General features: G+C 49.6%; 2 protein-coding genes, 2 long non-coding RNA genes and 1 pseudogene across 5 annotated transcripts in view; 4 read left to right on the top strand and 1 right to left on the bottom strand.

The window, feature by feature from the left end:
• The first annotated feature begins 668 nt into the window (after positions 1-668).
• Positions 669-4,393, top strand: LOC104910042 (uncharacterized). Its single transcript, XR_014881719.1, has 2 exons — positions 669-1,099; positions 3,581-4,393. It is a non-coding gene; the product is annotated as an uncharacterized LOC104910042 (long non-coding RNA).
• Positions 1,403-4,393, top strand: LOC146545139 (ectonucleotide pyrophosphatase/phosphodiesterase family member 5 pseudogene; annotated as a pseudogene).
• A 2,262-nt stretch (positions 4,394-6,655) lies between these two features.
• Positions 6,656-11,960, bottom strand: LOC100549970 (ectonucleotide pyrophosphatase/phosphodiesterase 4). 2 transcript variants are annotated; one of them, XM_085218385.1, is made up of 4 exons: positions 11,805-11,960; positions 10,450-11,310; positions 9,511-9,684; positions 6,656-7,268 (listed from the first exon to the last, which is right to left on the bottom strand). In XM_085218385.1, the coding sequence occupies exons 2-4, from the start codon at positions 11,267-11,269 to the stop codon at positions 6,901-6,903; spliced, it is 1,362 nt and encodes a 453-aa protein (XP_085074511.1). In that variant the 5' UTR covers positions 11,270-11,310; positions 11,805-11,960; the 3' UTR covers positions 6,656-6,900. The 2 variants fall into 2 exon arrangements, with proteins under 2 accessions (XP_085074511.1, XP_085074512.1); XM_085218386.1 differs by having other exon boundaries at positions 11,904-11,927.
• A 101-nt stretch (positions 11,961-12,061) lies between these two features.
• On the top strand, positions 12,062-16,210 carry LOC146545138 (uncharacterized). The gene is made up of 2 exons (XR_014881717.1): positions 12,062-14,780; positions 15,979-16,210. It is a non-coding gene; the product is annotated as an uncharacterized LOC146545138 (long non-coding RNA).
• A 4,627-nt stretch (positions 16,211-20,837) lies between these two features.
• CLIC5 (CLIC family member 5) overlaps positions 20,838-24,160 on the top strand; it is a 68,307-nt gene continuing 64,984 nt past the window's right edge. The window contains exon 1 of the mRNA XM_019613408.3: positions 20,838-21,455. Within this exon, the coding sequence (XP_019468953.3) occupies positions 20,979-21,455 (477 nt within the window). The 5' untranslated portion in view covers positions 20,838-20,978. The remainder of the gene's footprint in view (positions 21,456-24,160) is intronic.

Below are 24,160 nucleotides of genomic sequence, written 5' to 3'. Positions count from 1 at the left end.
CTATTTTCAACCACATGATTTGTACGAATCTCACATCAGCGCTGTACTTCAGTGAAACTATTACAGCATTAAACATGTGGGTGGAATTAGCAATTCTTCATCCCGTGTGTGATCCTCACTGGAGCTCCCACCAGCCCAGGTGGCAGTGTGCCCGCAGACTGCCCCTAATGGCACGGCCACGCTGTGCTGGGGAGGCCCAACCCACACACACGGTACAGCTGGGATGTTACAGCTGGGTTTTCTTCTCACCCCTTTCAGGGCAGTGATGGGGTCACCGTCCTCAGAGGTGTCGCAGAACCGCGGAGATGTGGCACTGCGGGATGCAGTCAGAGGGCACAGGGGTGGGCTGGGCGTCTCAGAGGGCTTCTCCAGCCCCCCTGACTGCATGGCTCCCTGCAGCTCCTGGGGTCAGGTCCCTGCACACAGAACCTCGCTGTATGGCCGGGCTCAGAACCTCACACTGTGCAGCCGGGCTCAGAAGCTTACACTGTCTGGGTGAGCTCAGCACCTCACACTGTGTGGCCGGGCTCGCAGCCCCCCGCAGGCCGCACGGATCCCCCCCCACCCCGAGGGGTTTCGCGGCGCCTGCGCTGCTCCCAGTGCCGGCAGGGGGCGCTCCCCCCCGGCACCCAGTTTTGATTGACAGCGCCGCTGTCCACTGAGAGCGGAGGGGGCGGGGCCGCCGCAAAGTCAGCGGGTCACGGCGGGGTCACGGCGGTCCGACGGCGGCGGCGCGAAGCGGAATGGCGGTGCGGAGGTTCGGCCCGTGCCGTCCCGTCCCACCAACATCCGCTTCTGGCGCCGTGGGCCGACGTCAGAAGATAGGAGGCGTTACTTTCGGAGCAGGCCCGCCAGTGCTGCGCTGCCCGGCACGGCTTCCGGCGATTCATCGCGGCGCTGAACGCTCAAAGCCTCTGCTCGCGGCGCTGGGACGGATGCTGGTTTCCAGCTAAGGAGCAGACGCCCCACGTCCAGCTCTGTGCATCCCACAGACAGATCTGCCACTCGGTTTGCTGTCTGTATCCGCGCTGCTGCTCCTGCACACGTGTGCTGTGGTGTTGGACGGGTGATAGAATCATAGAACCGTAGAACAGCTCAGGTAGGAACAGACCTTAAAGATCGTGGAGTCCAACCACAGCCCAGCCACCCTACCCCAACTCTAACAGCCCTCCGCTACATCACGGCCCTGAGCACCACATCATGACGGTCCCACACACAGCTGTGAGCAGCCGCAGTTCCCCACGCAGAGCTCCGCCGCCCACCTGGAGCTGCAGTGCTTGGCTGCAGGGCCCGGCTGCACGCTGCTCTGTGTGAGGTGTGCGGGGTCAGCAGCAGGGCTGCGTGTTGGGAGCCACTGGAAGCGGAGGAAGGAGGGCAGGGTGTTACAGAGCTCAGCGTCTGAATGGCCTCGTTCCTGCGTGTGAAGGGCGAGCAGGAGCAGCACGTGAGGAATAGTTCAGCTGCTCATCCTTGTGACTTTGTCAGGCAGGTGAATGCAATCAAACCCAGCTTTCCTCTGCAGATGCCAGGCTGCCCCAGCACAGCCCTGAGCTGCTCCTGCAGAGCCCTGGCCATGTGATGCCATGTGCTACTGCTTCCAGCCCCCAGGGAGCCCGTAACAGGAGGGGAGTCAGCTCTTGGAAAGGGGAGATAACAGCAGGACAAGGGGAAATGGGTTGGAGTTGAGAGAGGGCAGATTTCAGTTGGATGTGAGGGGGAAGTTGTTTGCTGTGAGAGTGGTGAGGTGCTGGAACAGCTGCCCAGAGAGGCTGTGGATCCCCGTCCATCCCTGGAGGTGTTCAAGGCCAGGTTGGATGGGGCCCTGGGCAGCCTGGGCTGCTGTGAAATGTGGAGGTTGGTGGCCCTGCATGGCACAGGGGGGTTGGAGCTTCGTGATCCTTGAGGTCCCTTCCAACCCAGGTCATTCTGTGATTCCTCTCTGCAGGCAGGATCTTCCCAAGGTGTTGATGATCTCTTCTGATGGATTTCAATGGGATTACAACTACAGTCTTGACTCTGAATTTTCATTATGCCACAATCACTGATGTGTTCATGACAAAGGATTTCCTCATTGCTGTATGGTGCAATGGGTCTCTGTGCAGAAAGCCACGGTACAGTTGCCAGTGAGGTGTGTGATCCTGCTGTGAATGAAGCTTTGAACAACATCCACAGCTCCATTCAGTAATTCCAAGTTCTGGGAAGAAGCCATCCCACCGTGGGTAACAAACCAGAGAGAAGGACAGAAAACCAGAGCAGCTGTGTGGCCTGGAATGCATCTGAAAATACTGGAGTCCTTCCTACATGTGATATGGCATACAATGAATCTGTTGGGAACAGCCTGGTAAGATGAGCCATGTCCTGGACCCAGAAAGTCCCCTTATGGGACAGCAGTTCATGCTATGGATCACAAGCTGGGATGTCTGATATCAGAGCAGAAGAAAATGAAGCAGTGGAATGTGGTAAACATCATAACCTCCAGTGATCATAGGATGTCACTGTCATCCTCTGAAAGGCTCATTGGGCTTCATCAGGATGTGAGCAGAGAGCTGTGCAAAGTCCTTGACTGTCCTGCATGGCTGTTCTGCTGAAAGCTGTAGCACTGAAATCCTCAGAAGAAAATCCTTGGGCATTAGAACTGCACAGACTTCATTCCTGAATGGAATCTGTCATAGCAGCAGCGATGCCATCAGCCTTAACAGGGGTGCTGGCTGGAGCTGTGCTGTGTTCCTGCTGCTGGCTCTGTCAGGAGCCTGAGTTACATTGCTAAAATGGACAGTGAACAAATCTGTGTCTTGTTGAGCAGTACTGCCCCGTGTCCTTCAGTGCTTACGAGCAGTGAGGTGATCTGAAGGTGTTATCAGGGCTGAGCAGCGTTCTGCAGGGATAGCTACTGGCTGTCACAGATCTTGCCTTCTATCAGCATGCTTGAGCCGTAGATAGAATTAGATTTGTGACTCAGGAACCTGAAGCCAGATGGGGAGCTGCAATCCGTAGGGACTGCGGTAGCTACTGGTAATCACACAGAATCACAGAAAGCCTTGGGTTGGAAGGGACCTGAAGGATCACGAAGCTCCATCCCTCTGTGCCATGCAGGGCCACCAACCTCCACATTTCACAGCAGCCCAGGGCCCCATCCAACCTGGCCTTGAACACCTCCAGGGACGGGGCAGCTCTCTCTGTCAGCCCCTCCCAACGAGCACAGACAGCAGTGCTGGCCCAGACGCTCTCATTACCAGCTGAAGGAGCTGCTGTAAAAGGAAACTTCAGCATCAGGAAGGAGAACTGACGCGTAACCCGATTCTCTGAGCTTGTTTTCCTGGAGTTCAGATAGCTATTACACATGACAGTAAGCACACATTAGCTTGGAGTACAGCTCACGTTGCTTCCTCCTGCAGCGCCAGCCAGGACTGCCCTGCAAAGCAGTAAGCTTCGTGCCTTGCTCAGCTCTGAAGAGGCCCAGGCACATTGACCCTGCGCCTTTTTACAACAGTAACTCATTTTGTCCTGTCCAAGTTTAGCGATTCTCTTTAGTTGTCAGTTTGAGGTCAGAAACATGCTGCTATTCTCTGTTTTCCTGCAGGATTCCTGTGCTTCACTGTCAGGGAGGAAGAAACGTGCCCGAACATACAGGTTCCCAACTGGTTTTCATGCTCCCGGCTGCATGTCCTGGCTCCTCCTTTCTGCTCGCTGGCTTTCCGGCTTGTTGTTACACAGACTTCTGCTGGAAAGCAAAGCTCAGAGGCCAGAGATAAGCACGTGGGAGTCTGGGGGTGGAAGCTGCTTGCTTCTGGGGCAGTCTTAGTTGCACAGCAGATGATGAGGGAAGGGAAAAGAATACCCTAAGAGTCCAAGGAGCGAGTGGTGCTGTTCCATGATTGCATGTGCAGAGCTGGTGACAAGGCAAGGTGTGAAGTGCCACCTGCACCTCCCATCCCGCCTGTCCCTGTGGATGGCTGCCACCTGCTGCCAGCCCAGCATCTCAGCCTCAGCACAGCTCCTCCTGACGTGTGGGCTGACTGCGGCTGCTGAAGGGTTAACAGGAGCTGCTTCTGCTCAGCCCTAGGCAGCAGGACTCTGCACTATGATGATAAATGGAGCATAGCAGTGAGCCAGCTAGTTCTGAGCTAGATAAACTCACCACCCGAAGATGAAAATTGGGATTCAAATGAGGTGAAATATTTAGCTGCTTCCTGGAAGATAAAGAGTCGGGTTCACTCAGAAAGTGTTCGCTCAGGCTTTCAGAGATGCCAGGACACAGTGTGACGTCTCCCTTTGGCACTGTGAAGGAAGAAACTAGCAGTGTGCTTACAGAAATGCATTCTGTGCTTCTCTTTCTCTCAGGGCTGTATTTACAGTAGAGGTGATTTTGGTAAACTTATCCATAGTACCTTCAGATGGCTTTTTTGCTTGTTTGCTTGAAGGAGGTGTCTGAAGCTGCAGTGCTCATCCCCACATGAATGTCTGTAACAAGGATGTGATCCTGACAGATGACATCACAAACAGCCGTAACATTCAGCCAGCCTTACTGTGCCTGGTAAGGGATGGGAAACTGTGTGCGCTGAGTCCGATCGTTTTCAGCAATGTTCCATCATCACAGTGCTTTGCTTTATCTTCCGAGTCAGGGACCCTGCACAGTGCTTTCTATCCCAACCTCAACCAGTGCTACTGAAGAAACAGCAACAAAACAAACTGTGAAGCCAAATATGGGGAGTTAGATAAGTAATTGTATATTTTATTTATGGAGATGGATATGATAATGTTCTCCTTGATGGAATAGGAAACACCCTGCATTACTAAGGGAAGGAGAACTGCTCCTACTGTCTCAAACAGCTGAACTTAGCGAGGTAAGGTCGTTGTGTGTGGTGACCACGTCCACGAGGCCTGAAGAGATGCAGCTCACTGATGAGCACTTCCTGAGAGAATGAAGAAGAGTGATAACAGAACCTGGGGGATTGGAGCAGCTCTGCTGTGAGGAAAGGTTGAGGGAACCGGGCTTGTTTGGCTTGGGGAAGAGAAGGCTGCAGGGAGACCTCAGTGTGGCCTTCAGTGCTTGGAGGGAACGGATAAACAGGAGGGGGAACGGCTGTTTGTGAGGGTGGGTGGTGATAGGACAAGGGGAATGGTTTTAAGCTGAGATAGGGGAGGTTTAGGTTGGATGTGAGGAGGAAGTTTTTCATGCAGAGGGTGGTGAGGCAGTGGAACAGGTTGCCCAAGGAGGCTGTGGATGCCCCATCCCTGCAGGCATTCAAGGCCAGGCTGGATGTGGCTCTGGGCAGCCTGGGCTGCTGGTTGGCGACCTGCACACAGCAGGGGGTTGGGACTGGATGAGCGCTGTGGGCCTTTGCAACCCAGGCCAGTCTGGGATTCTCTGAAGTTGGTGGGGACAGCTGTTGCTTTACCCAGTACTGCTCGTTTGCAAGTGCTGTGTTACTGGAGGAAGGTTGGCTTTCTGACAGCACTCAGCTTTTATAAATGCCCACACATGGGGGAGCCTCGTTCTGTTCCTAGAGAGTTGTGATTGCTGTGATATTGTGCAGTTATTTGCCTTAAAGTTACGGTGCATTCTCAGCAATTTGGGGAAAAAAACCCACCCAAACACCTACATTCTTCACCTTGGGGTTTTGAGATTTATTCCAATAGGTGGAGCAGATAAAGTAAGCTTTGGCTAATCGGGAAGGACACGTGGAAGGGGATGCTCACCGTTTTCATGGCTGCACAGCAGCAAGGACCTGCTCTAGAAAGAATGCTTAATGCTCTTGCATGCTGTACTTTGTTTGGAATGGAAAATAATCAGCGATGCAATTAGAATACTTTGTTCCTTGTTTAGTACTTGGAGCTTTCCCTGTAAAGCAAGTTAATCTCAGTGATAGAGGGAGGAGGAAATAAGGGTTTACGAGGAGCTGTAGCAATTCCCTTCCAAAGGTGTGACCTGGAGCAATGGGCCAAGGCCTCATTTCCTCACCTGTACCAACAGCTGGTGAGAGTGGGGCTGGCACGGTTCAGCCTCGCCATGCCTGCCAGTTCCATGCCAACCTGATCTCCTGCTGTATACGAGGAACTTCGCATCTGCAAGGTCCACGTGCTCAGGTGCTAAGAGGCAGTCTGCAGCTAAACCAAATTCAGTCAGTTTTAGCTCTTGAACAAGAAGCCACATTGCACGCTACCATGTCCTTCAGCTCTCTCATTTCATTGGTTCTTCAAACTGTCAAACACAGAATAAGGACTCAGTGACCACAGTTCTATTTCGAGGTTTGTATTAACAGTTTAACCTCACACTCTTTCCTCACTAAGAGGAGGTACCACAAGGGCTTTCTAAATCAAACTCATTCTTGTGTATGGGAACTTGCTGGACCTTACCGTTAAAAAGGAGAAAACCACTGGCACTGGTCTTCACCACAGCTTGGAACCTGTGCCAGTCAGACGCTGCAGACAAAGATCATCATCTCATCTCTGAAGTTTAACCTTTCCCTTTAAATTGCCAGTTTAAAATAAAAGCTTGGAGTCTTTGCTTGATGGTCAGTGCCAGCTGGTAGGTAGGGCAGCACACACCTCTGTTGCAGGCACACATTCAGCAGTCTGCACCTGAGAACACCTCTCATAGGGTTCAGAAGCAGAAGCTCTGGAATTTAATTTTAAAAGCATTCAACGACTCGAGTGAAAAATTAAACATCTTTATTTTCTTAAGCACTTCCTCCAGCAGAAAATGACCCGTTGAGGATTTCTGAACATCTTTTCACAGGACTACAAATCAGGTAACGCACACACACAGAAGTTAGCAGGCTTGGGCTGTACAGTATTTTACACAGATACAGTTAAAGTGCATCAAAGAATGCCCTGCAGTGCAAGATCAAACGTGCTCGCTGAAATCACTTCTGCAAGCCAGGCTCAGCTCAGCACACGCTATCCAATTAAAGGGTCATCATCATCAGATTGTAACTGAAGCCGGGAAAACGGACGCGGAGAAGCTACTCTGTTCTTTGTGATGATTATTACAATGCAGGTGAAGGTAGTCAATACCAGCAGCCCCCCAATCACTATCCCAATAGCCTCTGGGAGGTGAATGCACCACTGGTCAGCCAGCAGGCACTTGGTGTGGCTGAGAGTGCCGTTGTGTGGCTGCGGTGTCAGCCCCAGGATGTGGCACATCATCGGGTAAATGTCGACGTTGTTTATCATGCTCTGCCGGTAACCCCGACGAAAAGCAGGCCCACGGGCAGCCAGGAATGGATGCATGCTTGGGAGAGTGTTGTCATAACCGTGGTCACCTACTGGAGAAACACAAATTCAAGACGTAACATTGCAGCTTCCGTCTGCGTGCCAAGTATTCCCCTCCCCCTTCATCCCCCCCTGCACATTAACCAAGGGCTGAGGCAAACACTACGAGGAAGTTTTTCCCCCAGAGGGTGGTGAGGCAGTGGAACAGGTTGCCCAAGGAGGCTGTGGATGCCCCATCCCTGCAGGCATTCAAGGCCAGGCTGGATGTGGCTCTGGGCAGCCTGGGCTGCTGGTTGGCGACCTGCACACAGCAGGGGGTTGGGACTGGGTGAGCGCTGTGGGCCTTTGCAACCCAGGCCAGTCTGGGATTCTAAGGGCAGCACCTGGATCACACACTGATCCCAGAAACCCAGAGCTTCTCTCTTCCAGACCCCCCAGCAATCTTTTCCCATACCAAGGTTCCTTCCCCTACTCCAATAATAACCTTTGATCCCCCTCCCATTCCTGCCAAAGCTGAAAAGGGTGTTACCACTCCACAAGTTCACAGCTGGAACACAAGTTTGCATTTCTTAGATTTTGGAAAGAGCCTCCCCTTTGCATAGCAGGCACTTCCTGAAAGACAGGCACCTTCCCACTGATGGCTTTCAGTTCAGGTATATTATCTGATCCTGCTTATCAGATTAGGTGAAGGCATACAAAAAAAAAATGCTTATCAGGTGAAGGGATACCAAAACAAACCCCTACATACCACAAGAAGAAACAGCCTGGGGATAAAGATCCAAACATCTAGCAAAGCCTTGTGGCTGCAAGGTCTCTGGTACTTGGGCATCTGGTAGATTTGTAAGAAACACTGTGACTTTTGGTAAAGTATCCACAGCCACGGTCCAACTTCCCAATAATGACACCTGCAGAACCTGTTCCAGGTACCAAAAATCTCACAGCACGCTCAGCACAGGATATGAGTGACTGCACCTCAGTTCGTGGCTCATTTCTTAGTAACAGTTCCGTGGGTCATCTCCTTCATTAAAAGCTTTCCACCTGAAATGTCAGGCTCCTACTGCTTTACACCACACTCACCATTGCAGGAAATGTTCAGTACTCCTTTTAACATTTTCCACCACTACATTAGTTACCGCAGAGTTATAAACAAGATACAGTGCAGTAACTTGTTTTAATGTACTCCTACGTTTCTTGATCAGACTTTTTCCTTCTGCTATTTACTTGTTTTGAACAGAGATGTTCCAGTGGAGCTTTAAGGAAGCAGGAGTGCAGGTGTGTGCTAACAGTGCTAGGCACAGAGCTGCTGCTGCCACTAAGGGAGGGCAACAAACAGCCAGGCAGGCCAATACCTCCCCTTCCTGCTTCTAGGAAGCAATAGCTAGCAAAATTGTTTTGAAAAGAGATTCACTTCAATGAAGTGAGCACTGATGCAGTGCTGTTATTTGTCTCTATATATTTATCAGCTATTTTTAGGTACGTGAAATTGAATCTGAGCTCAAAAACAGAAGAGAGCTCTATTGGAAAACACTTCAACACCTTAAATGTCAGTGGGAAGACGAGTGGCAGATGTTGGGGGGAAGTGGAATACAAACATGCCTCCGTCACAAGCAGTACCTTTGTGCAAACTCCGGGCACAGGCAGCGGGGTGGCAGCAGGAGCTGCACTGCACAGCGCCCTGTCCTGGCAGCAGCCAGCCCAGCCAGCCACTCTAATTTCTTTCCCCCTCCCCCACATGTATATTTTATATATAAACATTTAAACAACACAGTTGTGAAATACTAAAATACAAGGGAAACACAAGGGAAACCTAGAGGTGCATCTCAGGCTATAAAGCTGAGTGAGGCCAAGTGTTTCAGGCAATAGAATGAATCATGGAACCATAGAACAGCTCAGGTAGGAAAAGACCTTAAAGATCCTGGAGTCCAACCACAGCCCAGCCATCCTACCCCAACTCTAACAGCCCTCCGCTACATCACGGCCCTGAGCACCACATCCAAACGCTTTTAAACACAGCCAGGGATGGTGACTCAACCACCTCCCTGGCAGCCCATTGCAGTGCTCAACAACCCTTTCTGTTAAAAATGTTTCCTGAAATCCAACCTAAACCCTTTCTTCCCTTGCAGTTGGAACCCCCCAGGTTCCAGCTGAGAACACTCTGAAATGCTGTCAGAGATGTTCCCAAAGGAGCACAGACTCCACTTGCTAAACCAGGAGCAGCCCATGGGTTGCTGGGATCAAAGCAAAACCCTCTACCAGCGTGAGTCACATGAGCTCAGATGGGGAAATCCCACTTACGCTTTGAGGGGGCCTCATTCTGCACAATTGTCCAGCCTTCATCTGCAATCAGGATTATGGGCTGAATTCTCTTATTATGGCGATAATGAAACCTGTCTGGGATTTCTTCTTTGAGATACACTTTCATGTGACGATCATCACACCGTTTCAGTAAGTTGTACACGTATTTTTTATCTGTCAAGAAAAAATGCATGTGAAACAACTGGAAATGAGGTCTTTTTTACTGCAATTATCTGTCATTAAACCTGAGATCCATTTTTTTTTCCCCCAAACAATTACTTTTTACAAAGCAGTGATTGTTCCACATCCTTCATGAAATGCTACATGCACCAATGTGGACATCACAGCTTGCTCCCCATGAAGTCAGGTGTTTTGTGTCTGGGGCTGAGAATCTACAATTCAGCTTACCCTGTGCTTCTGGGGGAGTGAGGTGCAAAGTTCAAGCAGAGAAATCAAGAGAAAGCAAATCATATCCTATAGTAGTCAATATTTTATCCAAAGCAGTGAGCATAAAGCCTTCTGTTGATCTATAAATGGTTTTGTTTGCTGTAATTGCTTCAGCCTGGCCACACTTGAGGAAGCTGAGACCAGCTGCATCGTGAGTCACACCTGTTACTGACTACCTCCAGATACAGAAGCTAAAGCTTCATTCACAAAAATTAAAGTTGTACAGCAATCCAGGCTGGTTTCAGACGACGACATTTTTCGTTCTGAATAACCCTGAGGGCTTATTTCATGCTCCTTGCAAACCTCAACTGGACAGAATACACGAACAACAAGGGAGCAGGCACACTAAGTGCCTCACTCTGTTCTCTATAAGCTGCACCATGACCACCATTAACAAGAAACCCCTCGGCCCATTGATTGCCAAAACAAAGTAATTTCTAAACAGACAGCGAACCACAGCAGCATGACAAGGCTTCAAAAACTACCACATACTGTGCTTGGGCAGCACTGCAGCAACTGGACTCCTGTCGATCAGAGTATAGTTACCACGACCAATACAGTTGTCCAGGACGATCAGCTTCTTTGGAGAGCACTGGGCCATCCCGTGATCACTTGTTATTATGACATTGATACTGTCCCACAAACCCGATGCCTTCAGTTTACTGGTAAGGAAACCAATGTGTTGATCCACTTGCTTTAACGCTCGGCGCATGTTCTCAGTGTCAGCTGGTCCGTACTTGTGCCCGCTCACATCTGGTTCTTCCCAGTACAGCGTAGCAAAATTGACGACAGGATCAGAGCTGTTCAACCATTTCACAATTTTCTCCACTCTCTCCTCAAACGTCACGGAAAAGTTGTACTTCATGAAGAAGCGAGGGGTCGTGTTGTTAATCCTCACGTCAGTACCAGGCCACATGGCAGCAGCACTCGTCCCATTTCTCTGCTGTTGATTTGTCACCCAGATCGGGACAGCTTCGTTCCACCAGAAGGGATCCGAATCATTGAACTGCGAGAACTTTTTCTTGGCGTCTGGATCATACATGTCGTTGGCCACGATGCCATGGCTTTCCTCATACAAACCTGTCACTATGCTGTAATGGTTTGGGAAAGTCTTGGTGATGAAAGCATTTGTAACTTGCTTTACAAGCACGCCATCCTCAATGAGCTCCTGAAGGTGAGGAAGGTTATAGGTTTCCAAGTAATCAGCCCTGAAGCCATCAAAGGACACCAGGAGCAGCCTGGGGGCTGAGCTACCCAACCGACTGCAGCTGCTGACTACGGCAGACACAAACAGCACTACCAGCACGTTCATGCTCGAAGCTCAGGACTCTGCCAGCAATTAATCCGATGCACCTGAGGAAGTTAAAAAGATGAGCCATAATTCAGAAGGGCCGTAGTGCAACCAGCACAACGAGCCGTATGTTACGCACATCTTCCTCATAGAGCCTGCTGTAAACAAGCCCCGAACAACAGCCAACAGCAAGTTCCCAGCCGGCTTCAGAAGCTCCCACCTGCACAGCATCAAAACAAACGAGCAAGAGACGGCCTTCAAAGCAGGCTGAACTCAAGGAAGAGCTGCGCCGCCGTCCCCCGCTTCTCCCCATCCGGTGCAGGCAGCAGCTCGGCCCCCTTCTGCTGTGCTGTCCCGCCCCGCTCCCCTCACACAGGCCGTGCTCACAGCAGGAGGCTGCGCAGCGGGACGGCCCCGCACGGCACCCCCGGCCCCGCGTCCCAGCGGTGTCCCAGCGCTCCCTCTGACAGCTGGGGGCAGCCTCTGGGGCACAGCCTCGCTCTCACCCCCCGGTCCTCCCCCGCCAGCGCCAGGCCCGCAGTGCCGCCCGCCTAACCTGCAGCAAACGGCCGAGCGGTGCGCGCAGCCCTTAGGACGGCTGCAGGCCGCGCTCCCTCGCGCTCCCCCTGTCGCACCCGGCAGCGCCGCCGCTCACCTCACGACCCCGACGGCCGCGGCGGGAGATGGTGGGCGGGCCCCGTCACCGCCTCGGCGGGCTGCGATTGGCCGGGCCGCCCGCTGGCTGAGGCTCTGATTGGCTCCGGTTTGAGTGGGCGTGGTGGGGAGTGGGGAGCGGGGATGGGGGGGTGCGAGGAGGATCGGGGAGCGTTGGAGGTCGCGGGCGGGTTGGAAGAAGGGCGGGAAAGCTGGTGACGGGTCTGCAGCACAGGGCGCGTGAGGAGCGGCTGAAGGAGCTGGGATTGTTCAACCTGGAGAAGAGGAGGCTCAGGGGAGACCTCATTGCTCTCTATAACTACCTGAAGGGAGGTTGTGGTGAGCTGGGGTCGGCCTCTTCTCTCCTGTAACAGTGATAGGACCAGAGGGAATGGCTCCAAGCTGCACCAGGGCAGATTCAGGCTGGACGTTAGGAAATACTGCTTCTCTGAAAGAGTGGTCAGGCACTGGAATGGGCTGACAGGGAGGTGTGGAGTCACCGACCCTGGAGGTGTTCAAGGAACGGTTGGACGTTGTGTTGAGGGACGTGGTTTGGTGAGAACTATTGGTGATGGGTGGATGGTTGGACTGGGTGATCCTGTGGGTCTTTTCCAACCTCGGTGATTCAGTGATTTCTATGAATTCTGTGCAGGGAGCAGGGTGAGGTCTGCCTCTCTGTTAGAAGGGATCAGCAGTTCTGCAAAACCTGTCTTGTTACTGTGGCTGAATAACGATGAAATCACCTCTTTGCAAGAAGGAAAACGTGTCCTTTAGCAGAACAGACCTGAAATCACAACTCTGTTTTCAATTTCATCCAAAATAGAGAGAAACTGATGGCCCCATGGCAGACATGAAGGTCAGTCAGGCACAGAGCCGGGTGCTGTGCGTGTTGCTCCAGCGCTGCTGGTACCCACATGGCTGTGTGCAAGAGGGGAAGGTCCTCTGGCAATGACTTTACTGTGTTTGCTTCAAAGCACTTATTGTGAATGAATTAAAGGTCATGGGAAAAGGTAACGTGTAGTTTTTAATCCAGTTATGATTTAGTTTTGTATAATGAGGACTGAGGTCTTGTTACAAATTTATTCCGAGATGCAAGGATTTTAGGCATCAAAGGTAACTTGCTAACCTGCTTTGGCAATGGGCTTGCTCAACCAGTGGGGCCTCAGAGGTGAAAGGATCTTTTCCCTTACCTGTCTGCTCTGAGACCTGTTTGCAGTACTCACTGTGTCCACTTTGACACTTCCAGCTTGCTGTACTATCTCTGTGCTTCTGAGCCGTGCTGGCAGCAGTTATCACATGGCATAGAGCCCTTCTGCTTGGAAAAGACCTCCGTGATCCCCAGGCCCAACCCAACCCCCCATGCCTACTGACAGCGTCCCGCAGTGCCAAAGCTCGGTGGTTCTGGGGCACCTCTTCCCCCATTGCTTCCTCAGTACAGGTCCGGTTCCTTTGGCAGCGTATGCCTACAAGGCGTGGATTTGTGTATATACTTACATTAAGAGAAGTAAAACTGGGAACTGCCAAGAGATTTCATCACCTTAATCCCTCTCTGTACTATATTTCACCCCACATTCATCTGCGTAGGCTGTAGCTCTGAGCAGCAACCTGTATGAAATCCTGCCTGATGCCCTCTCAATTTGCTGCTGTGGTAGAGCTGAGCAGAAAAGCCATGAGATGCACTTGTTTGTGTCAGGAGTTTAGGGGACGACGGAGGTGAGGTTTGGAAGCACACCTACCTTCTAGGTGGGCAGCTGCACTCCTGTTGGTAGTGGTGTGACGGGAAAGCAACTCCTTTTGTTCATGTGGAGACAACGTGTTGCACTCAAATAGTTCAGGCATTCACAGAATCATAGAATGGCTTGGGTTGGAAGGGACCTCAAGGATCATGAAACTCCAACCCTCCCAAAAAGGGCACTTTCATTATGTTAAGCAACTTAAGCAATGTTAAGTTGAATATTGAAAGAGAAACATTTTTTTTTTGTATTTCTCCATTCGTTTCTCAGAGTTATTCATTTGACAGAGCTCAGTTTTGCTGGTTTGCTTATTTAATCAGTCATTGATGGTATTTCATTGCACCTTCTATCGTTGTGAAGAATCACAGATCACAGAATTGCAGGGGTTGGAAGGGACCTCGGCAGATTGAGACCAACCCCCCTGTTAGAGCAGTACCCTACAGTAGGTCACACAGGTGGGCATCCAGATGGGTCCTGAATATTTCCAGTAGAAGGAGACTCCCCCACCTCTCTGGGCAGCCTGTGCCCGTGCTCCGTCACATTTACTGTAAAGAAGTTCTCCTGCACATTAGCACAGAACTTCTTACATTCCAGTTGTAGACCATTGCTCCTGGTCCTATTGCTGCACACCACCTAAAGAGCCTTGCCTTGTCCATTTGCCTCCCAACTCCCTTTGGATGCCGTCCTGCTTTTATCAGAATTCCACCCACAGGAGGATGCAGTTAAGACTCAGCTGCTGGTGCTCATTTAATCTGAAGGACAGGCTGTACACAGAGACCAGAGACAGCACAGAGCCCTTCACCCACATCCCCTCAAGCTGCTGATGGCTTGATACCCATCCCTGTGTGATGGGGCCATACCTGCATGATGTCCCCATAGCCCCACTGCAGCCTGGCTGCTGGGCTTCCTGCAGGCACAGCGTTTTGGAGTAAACAAGGGCGTTGAAAGGATGCCAGGCTCCAAAGGCAAACAAAACTGTTTTCCTTGGAGCTGTGGTGAATGTAAAGTCAATATTTCTTAGGCTGTCAGGTATTCCAACGTAACCATGGAGCTGGAGAGCAAAGTGGTACAAAAGGAACGCAAAGACCACTGTGAAAGCCTTGGAAACATCCAAATCAGTGATGATTGTTGAGGCCCTGCAGCGGGTGAGAAATGTCTGCTGGCTGATAACACCTGCTATTTTTAACTACAAGTCGTTTATAACATACAAATTGAGTGTCTGGTGCAAAAGAATCTGGTATTCTTTTTCCATTTCCTGGTGGAGAAGTGTCTGTGGCCCTCCCAGCCACACAGCCCAGGTGCTGCTGAGCAACACGGGTTGCTGCAGGCCCTGCCATGGTGACTCAGTGAGATCGTACCTGATGGCCAAAGGCCAGCACCAAGCCACTGCCTCCTGCAGTGCTTCCCTCTGTTTTGTCTCCTTATGAGATCTGAAGTAGAATGCTGCTGTGGCTGCACAGATCAGCAGTTAACATGAAGCCAAGAGGAAGCACGTGTTTCAGAAGGTGAACTAACTCTATATGCACTCCAGAATTTTTCAGCTCATCTACGCAACCTCTTGTCCCTCACTAATGAGATGCTGCTAACCCCTTTGATGTAAAAGCTGAGACTAAAAACTAAAAACGTTGCAAGAAGGTTGGCTTGCTGTTATTTTCCAAGTACGTAGCACAGTCAGGAGGGAAAATGAATTTCCTTGTAATATGTCTGCAAACCATCAACAGGCTTCCTCTATGAGCCCACGGGGCAGGTCTGATGCTTGCAGTTCTTGGACTGCAAGTTGCAAAGCTTTGGTATTGCTGGACCAGTTTTAGGTCCAGCTGTTTCCAAGAACTCTGATTTGTTTTATTCCATTTTCTTGTCTCTCCTGTGGCTGGAAAAAGATTGTCTAGAACAAGCAAAGACAACCCAGTTTGTTTGGGTCATGAAGAACGGTCTGTATGTTCCTTGCTTGGACCGTGTGAGTGTCTTCATGGAGAAGAAATAGAACTGAAGGATCTTAGTGATGGAGGCACTGAACTTGTAGTGATAGCCATCAGCTTCCTGCAGAATTCTGGCTGAAACTCTCCTTTGTTTCTAAGCAGGACTATTAGTTATTGAAATTACTTGTGGAACCGATGAGTGAGGAATCTCTTGAAGCTTCCAGCACTATGGAAAAATGATGGAGTGTCTAGAATAGGAGTGAGAAATTCTTTCTAAGCTGGTCTTCAGCTTGATATTTTTAAAAGAATTTAAGCTGGAGGTGCTCATTTCTGTCATTCTGGATTTCAGTGTGAGCAGATTCCATTTCTGCAATAGATTCAGCATTCTGATTTGTTACTTCTTTTTCTTTTACTTTATCTATAGATGCTGTCCCTGGGATGTGGTTTCTCCCTGGGGTAAAAGCTAGGTGGTCTGAGCATCAGCCTCCGTGCTAACCAGCGTCTGTGTGTGTTTAGCCTCCTGCACTGAGCACTCTGCATCACTGCAGAGCAAGTCTGGCTTCCTGGGATGAGTTTAATGCCTACTACTGGGCTGCCCAAAGGCTACCTGGAGCTCATGTCACTGAGTGCTGCAGTAATAAAGACCATCTACAGAATTTCCTCCATCTTCTGACCTCATTCATTCCACCACTGTTCTATAGAAGGAATCAGTGATCAGCTTAATCTAGATGCTGAGCAACAGACAGACAAGCTAAGTAAGCCAAAGTTTCTAAAAATGAGACCTACCAAATTTTAATGGCTGGCAATAACTTGTGCTTATGCTTTATGTAGTTGTTTCTGTTCTTGCAAAGCAAGGAACCGGTGCTATCGGATGGCTCACAGGAGAACCAGTGGTACACTTAGTGACAAATGACACCACCTGAATTACAAAACTGAAAGCAGAAAGTAAAAGATTGCTTCTAGCTTCCCTACAGCTGGTTGTAAATCAGCAGTGAATTCCTGTAATGTGACTCTTTCTGTAATGTGACTTCTTTGCCTCGGTCTTCACTGGCAGCCAGGATCCCAGTACTTCTCACGTCCCTGAGCACTGCATCCCTAAACCTCTAGGTGGAGACCGGGGCGGTAAATCCTCCCCTGCTGTGAGGACAGAGCAGGTCCGAGACCGCCTGATGAGACTGAATGCATACAAGTCTATGGGCCGGATGGCGGCATCCCAGGGCTCTGAAGGAGCTGGCTGAGGTGGTTGCTGAGCCGCTCTCCATCATGTTTGAAAAGTTGTGGCTGTCAGGTGAGGTCCCAGATGACTGCAGGAAGGGTCACGTCACTGCCATTGACATGAAAGGGAGCAAGGAGGAACTACAGGCCGGTGAGTCTCACCTCTGTGCCTGGGAAGATCATGGAACAGATCATCCTGGATGACATGCCTGATCACATGAAGAATGAGTGTGTGATCCGAGACAGCCAGCCGTGTGATCCAAGACAACCCTTCACCAGGGAAGGGTCATGCTTGACCAACCTGGTGGCCTTCTAGGATGGAGTGATGGCATTGGTGGACAAGGGAAAGGCGACCGATGTCATTTAGCTGGACTTGAGCAAGGCCTTTGACATGGTCCCTCACCACATCCTTATCTCCAAATTGGAGGGATGTGGTTGATGGGTGGAGCACTCGATAGATAAGAAACTGATTGAAAGGCTGCAGACAGAGGGTGGTCATCAATGGCTCTGTGTCCAGTTGGAGGCCAGTAACGAGTGGCTCCCCCAGGGCTCTGTCCTGGGACCGGTGCTCTTTAACATCTTTATCAATGATGGCGATGACAGAATCAAGTGCACTGCCAGCAAGTTTGCTGATGACACCAAGCTGAGTGGTGAAGTCGACACGATGGAACGAAGGGATGCCATTCAGAGAGACCTCGAGAGGCTGGAAAGATGGGTCCGGGTGAACCTGATGAGGTTCAACACAGCAAAGTGCAAGGCTTGGCACTTGGGCTGGGGGAATCCCAGGCATCCGTACAGACTGGAAGGAGCGGTCCTTGAGAGCAGCCCTGCGGAGAAGGACCTGGGGGTCTTGATAGATGAAAAACTGAACATGAGCCAGCAGTGTGCTCCTGCAACTCGGAAGGCAAATGGGATCCTAGGCTCCATCAAAAGAGGGGTGGCCAGCAGAGACAGGGAGGTGATTGTCCCCCTATACTCTGCCTTTGTGAGGCCCCATCTGCAGCACTGTGTCCAGGTCTGGAGCCCACAGTACAAGAAAGACAGGGAGCTGCTGGAGAGGGTCCAGAGGAGCCACAGAGATGATCAGGGGCTGCAGCACCTCCACTACAAAGACAGGCTGAGGGAGCTGGGCTTGTTCAGCCTGGAGAAGAGAAGCTGCGGGGTGACCTCAGTGCAGCCTGCAGGACCTAAAGGGAGCCTACAGACAGGAGGAGAGTCAGCTCTTGGAAAGGGGAGATAACAGCAGGACAGGGGAATGGTTGGAAGTTGAGGGAGGGCAGATTTCAGTTGGATGTGAGGGGGAAGTTGTTTGCTGTGAGAGTGGGGAGGTGCTGGAACAGCTGCCCAGAGAGGCTGTGGATCCCCGTCCATCCCTGGAGGTGTTCAAGGCCAGGTTGGATGGGGCCCTGGGCAGCCTGGGCTGCTGTGAGATGTGGAGGTTGGTGGCCTTGCATGGCACAGGGGGGTTGGAGCTTTGTGATCCTTAAGGTCCCTTCCAAGTCAGGCCATTCTGTGATTCTGTGACTTGAAAAGCACCTGGTTTCCACCTGTCCAAATGCAGAATTGCAGCTGTGCTCACTGCAGAGCTGTATTGTCAGCAGAGTGACCCCTGGCCCAGTGTGCTCCTGGTAGGGACGTTGGGGAAAAGGGAACATTGCTCACTCACAGTTCTGACTAATTAAACCAACTCCAGTGTTTTTATATTCCATAATGCCTGCATGCTGCACTTTTGTGATGCATTTTACCTGTGATATTGTGTACCCTCCAGCAGGTGCTGCTGCACCCTGCCAGTGTTTCTGTGGATTGAAAGTCATTTGATGCAGTGCTGTACAACTGTACTTTGCTCCTTGCTTGGCTCAGAAGGAGGCATGAGAGTGCCCTTATCCCTTTCCTCCTTCGTGACTTGCCAGCAGGGTGACAAAGAAGGGAATTTGCTCATCCCAGAGTACTGAACCCTGCACGCCCTGTAGGAGAAGGGCTTGCAAGTCAGTGGAAAGTGCTTATCAAGACTGCACTTGACAAGATGCAGAAAAGAAGGAGTGTTGCTATGAATTGTGAAGAAATGTTAATGCTCAATAATGTGTAAAGTCGTTATTAAAGTTTTGTGCCTTGCTGGTGATTTAGAGGAGCTGTCTGTCATTGCTGCGGGTCTTTCCCTGGGCTACAGATTGAACTTGGCATGCTAACACTGGATTAAAGGGCTCAGCAAGAAAAGCAGAAGAAGCAGGAGGTGTACTTCTGTTCTGTTCAGTGTGTGTCTGCTGTGCATAAGCAGCTTAAGCAGCTTCTATGGCAGAAGAACTTTCAGTGACTGTCATTTAGGCACTTACTCCTTCCCTGTTACACAGGAGCTCCCAAAGGGCTCCTCTCAGTAGTTCCGTGCTCTGAATTGCTCTCCCTTCTCTTCCAGGCTGCCCAAGGAGGCTGTGGATGCCCCATCCCTGCAGGCATCCAAGGCCAGGCTGGATGTGGCTCTGGGCAGCCTGGGCTGCTGATTGGCGACCTGCACACAGCAGGGGGTTGGGACTGGATGAGCGCTGTGGGCCTTTGCAACCCAGGTCATTTTATGATTCTATGATTCCTTCTGTTGCACAGTTTCACTCAACCCACTGTCAGCAGGCCCTTCTATATTGGATAAGGGAAGTGGATTTGTGTGATACCTGTGATACCAGGTTCTCAGGGCTCCAGCTTCCTGCTGCAAGCTTTGCAAGAAGGGAATCCCTTACAATCCTCAACTAGGCAACATTTAGACAGAGTTTTGTAACACAGTTCTGTCTGTAACACTGCTAAGTTTGTTTTCAGTTAATAGCGAGAATCCTTCAGTGCAACCAGGGTTTAACCTTTGTTTTAGCTGAAGCAGCACTTTCTGGCTATAAAGCAACTAGAGGCATCTCAGCATGGGAAGGTTACATCTACATCTGCCACTTCCACTGATGCACTGAGCACTGTGACAGCAGTCATTTAGGTGGGTGGTTGTAAAAGCTGCTGGAAGTTTGCGACCTGGATTTCCCAGCACGTGTTTCACAATCTCTTGTTAGGACTTGTGCAGGCATGAGCTGAAAGATCTCAGTAATATCTGAAATCCTTCCTGGTGGCCCCAGTAGGGAATTGAAATTTTGCTTTAGTGTTTTTCCTCACTGTACAGTGATTAAACATCAATCTGAGAGTGAGTTAGCACTTTCCGGATTATCTGAGAGCCTTAGCAGCGGAATCTCAGTTGAATAAGCTCAGTTATTATATTGCTTTCGATATTTAATTTTATTAGTGATTTTAAAAGTTCAATATCAGAGTAATGGCCATAAACTGCAGCCATAAATTTCAGGCATGCAGCAGCTGCTACTCGATGGCATGAAGCACGATGAGTTCCCTGGTCATTCCATTTGGAGATGACTGGAGCCATGATCTGTCCTCATAAGTGCCTTGGACCACTCTGCTACTTTAGCAATCCAACCTGCAGCTGCTTGGGAATTACTTTTATAGTGAAGCCCAGTCTCACTGAGATGGGCCAGGAGAACGTCCTCCTCTGCCTGTTTCAATTCAACTGGAATTAACCCAACTTTGGAAACTTGGGTCTATGTCATGTGAACGTGGAGATTCATAACATAAATGCCAGCATAAGTAATGCAATATTAAAGTTTGATGCCTTTTTCTTTTTTTTTTTTAATTTGTATTTTTTTATCATGATCCCTCATGGTTGATTGCTAATGCTGTAAGTAACCACTGAAATGTTGCAGACTGCTTCTACTGTTCAGATTGTTTTCCCTTTTCTTTGACTGTAAGCTTTTGCGTATTGAGAAGATGAGCAACTGAGTAAGGCCTGCCTTTCTATCTCTTTACACAAGTGAAAGAATAAATATTTTTTTACCATAGATTTCTAATATGGCTAGGTGCTTCAGCTTTTTCTCCACTGTACTTGACGAAAGAACAAAAGGTGGTGATAATCCGTAAGACAGAGTTGCCAGCAACCAGATTGAAAAAGGAGTTAAAGTGAGAGAACCTTATCTGTTACTTCAGTGGAAGCGTAGTTGTTGATTTAAAGCTCTTAGTAAATGATTGTTGGAGATCTGTCATGTGTAGCAGAACGCTCAATAAGCGTAGCACAGACCTTGCTTCCTCCTAAGGAACAGGTATCTGTCAACATCTCCCTTCAGCTGCAGACTTTTAAGGTGCTAGAAGGAAGGTGAACTCACCAGGCAGTGAGACCAGATCATGGAAGATCAGACCGCTACTTACATCAATCAAAACGTTAACGACACCAATATCTATGAGATGCCAGACTCTGAGGAAGACAAAGGGGATCATCTTTATGATCGTGTCCCAGAAGATCCAGCTTCTCCCTCTTCCACCGCTACTATCCCGGAGATGATGGATCTTAGCCAGGATTGCAACGAGGGCAGCCGCAGCAGTTCTGTGGCTTCTCAGCACGGGTCTGATGGGGAGAGTAGTTCTTCCTCTGAGCGCAGTGCTGCAGATGAGCACCTGTACCAGGACGTGGATCAGATGAGCCCAGCTCAGGAAGACAAACCCATGACATTTGAGAGCAGCGGGTTTTGTCCTCCAGGTTTCCACTTGCGTCGGAGCCAGAGCACTTCCACCTCTCCAACCTCCCTCAAGTTCCCACATGGCAGTAACATAGGAGAAAACGACAACTTTGAGGAAGATTACGAGATTTTCATGTTTGTAAAGGTAAGAGCCTGAGTGCTTCTAAGACCCCCAGTCAACCCCTGTGTCCTTCACATCAGTAGCCTTCGTAAGGCACAGAAAGAGAATACTTGCGTGGAGGTGCCTGGATTTCTTCCAGCTCAAGTGGGAGGGCAAAATGCTGAAGGTGTTGTGGTTGTTGCCATAATTCTTTTATTCTCCTACTTGATCTGGCTTAGTTAGGATGGCTCAGTTATTGCCACGTTTCATTACCCAGTAGTGCAAATGTGATGGTTATTAACACCGTAGAGAAAATGACATCTATAGTTCAAATGATGGCAATAAAATTTCTTCATATGCTCATCTCTGACAGAGGTCTTCCTTTTATTGCTTTCTGTATTTAGACAAATGTATTTTTGTGATCCAAGAACAATTTTCAGAGCTCTCCACTGATGACAGATTTACAGATCAAGATGCAGCATGCTCCTGCTAGTAGAGCCATCGCTGGAAGTGACCAGTGGAGGTCCAATATCCTAAAGTGATACCTTCTTTTTTATTTTTCGTGAAACAGTGGATGTTTTTCTCTGCAAATAGTTTCGTGAATGTAAAAAAGTTTATAAGTGCAATGAAGCATATGAACACCACTCTGAAATATCAGGACTATGACATGTCCTCCTGTTTTCAGTCTTATCTGGGTTATCTCTAACTGATACTTTTATGACTTCGAAAACATTCAGAGATGCAGATTCAGCACTTATCAGTCTGTGCCAGTGTTCCCAGTACTGGAGATACGGGCGTATGGGGAGAGTACTGGGGAGCAACATGGAGGGCCTGGAGCAGCTCTGCTGGGAGGGGACACAGAGTGGAGCCCAAGGGCTGCCCGGCACAGGGAGTGGGGAGCTGAGGGGGTCCTCACTGGGGATCTCCCACAGCCCCTGGCTGTGGTGCTGGGCACTGGGACCAGATGGACCCAGAGGTCCCTTCCAACCTCAGCCATTCTGTGATGACGTGAATGCTTAATTATTTTGCTGGGGAAAATATTTTCCTTTGTTAGAATTCCCTTGTTCTCCATCATGCTATTTTTCTTATAAATGGGTTATTATGTATTAGAAAACATAACAAATTTCCTCCTTTTTTTTTTTTTTTTCTTTCCTAAGCAAAACAACTACAATTCCTTCAGCCTGTCTTCAAACTATGACTTGTAGGCTTGGAGTGATTTGGTGTGCTGTGGGCTTTTTGGTTTATTTGTTTTTTGACCTCTTCCAGACCCTCTCCCATGCACCTATGCATTTCTTCTGGTTTTCAGGTATAGACAATGTATTTAGCAGTGTCAAAAGAAGTAGTGCAGAAAATGCTTCTTTACAGACCTATCATTTAACCCATCACTTGCCATTTAACCCATCATTTAGCCAACCCTCTAGCCAGGATGCTTTATGTACTATATTTTAGCATATTTCTTGGTCCTCTAACATGTAGGATTACCTACAGGATTACCACGTCCATCTTCTGCTGTTCTCCCAGTGGATTGTAACAGCCGCTCAGTGCTCTCCTGTTTGCATACAGCTATGGGGCAGCACTTCTGCCCATTTGTGCCTGTTGTCTGACTTTGAGAGCGTCAGGTTTCTCCTAGTGTTGAGATCTGGTGCAGTGAAAACAGCAGGGTTTTGCAGGCAGAGGATTACTGTGCTATAAATGCAGTGTGAAGAACACTATCACCAATGCTTTCTCTCTACTGATCTTAGGTCCATGGCTGGCTCGCGTTGATTGATGGGGCTGGCACAGCCATGTAGCAGCAGCTCCGAATACAGACCCACCCTGGGAGCTGTTACTGCACAGTGACTGCAGCAAGAGCAAATGCAGATTTGTGGGTCACACTAAGGGAAAATTAAGAAGAGATTTACATGCTTGCTTCTTTTCCTCCTTTTTGACTCACTCGTAGGTGTTCAGAAAATAGAGATTGTCATCCCTGCCCATTTTATTCTTTCCTTTCCAACCACTTTGGTTCCGTTTGTTACACGTGAGTAGAGTGATTTTAGATTGATTACTGTTGTATTCATACTATCCCTGAGGTCTGTGTAGCAGCACTGCCAGCCGCGGGATGACTTCTGCCCAAGATGGAGTGATTTGTATTGTTTGTAATTGTTTATTTCAGAAGAAATCCCTAAAAACTTGCTCTGCTGAGACCAGTGTTTTCAAACGATGAAGCAATATGTAGTCCCTGCAGAGCAGCTGGTGATGATAAGTGTAAATTATTTTGGTAACTACGAGAAGAAAGCTGCTTTTCCTCTTTGCTCCTTGTTTTCTTCATATACAGAGGGCTGGGCTGGGCTGACTTAAGGTGTCTGTAAGCTACTGACTGCTAAGCTCCTTTTGCAATAGAAAGTTAATTAAACGGTGCAATGGGATGTCCACCTGTGTGATCGGGTGTAGGCACGAGCTGTAGGACATGGTTAGGTGTTCCATAGGCCCCACTGGTTGTGTTGGGCAGCAATCTCATTACTTTTCCAACCACAGGTGCTGGTTGAGGTGCCTTATGGTTTCCTTCCTGACCTCCAGCTTCCTATGCAAAAGGCCACGGATCTCCTATACATCCTCTCCCATATCTCTTTATGGATTTCTCAGCTATCCTGGGCCTCTCTAATGGCTCTGGATATCTGGACTCAGGCCCCCAAACCAAGCCGTAAACCTTCCCTGCATACATTGGGTGGTCACTGGAATCACGAAGGCTGGATGCCACTGGCAGCAGCTTA

Source organism: Meleagris gallopavo, chromosome 2 (genome assembly GCF_905368555.1).
Source record: "Meleagris gallopavo chromosome 2, MGAL_WU_HG_1.1, whole genome shotgun sequence".
Classification (NCBI taxonomy): Eukaryota; Metazoa; Chordata; class Aves; order Galliformes; family Phasianidae; genus Meleagris; species Meleagris gallopavo.
Note: the sequence above shows the minus strand (reverse complement) of the source record. Positions and strands in the feature narration are given on the sequence as shown.

Excerpts from the sequence above, each read along its gene's own strand:
- LOC100549970 (XM_085218385.1), bottom strand. The coding sequence starts at position 11,269 with ATGAACGTGCTGGTAGTGCTGTTTGTGTCTGCCGTAGTCAGCAGCTGC. Across the intron at positions 9,685-10,449 it reads TGCAGTGCTGCCCAAGCACA|ATAAAAAATACGTGTACAAC; the intron begins GTATGTGGTAGT and ends TTTTCTTGACAG. Across the intron at positions 7,269-9,510 it reads GAATGAGGCCCCCTCAAAGC|TAGGTGACCACGGTTATGAC; the intron begins GTAAGTGGGATT and ends GTGTTTCTCCAG.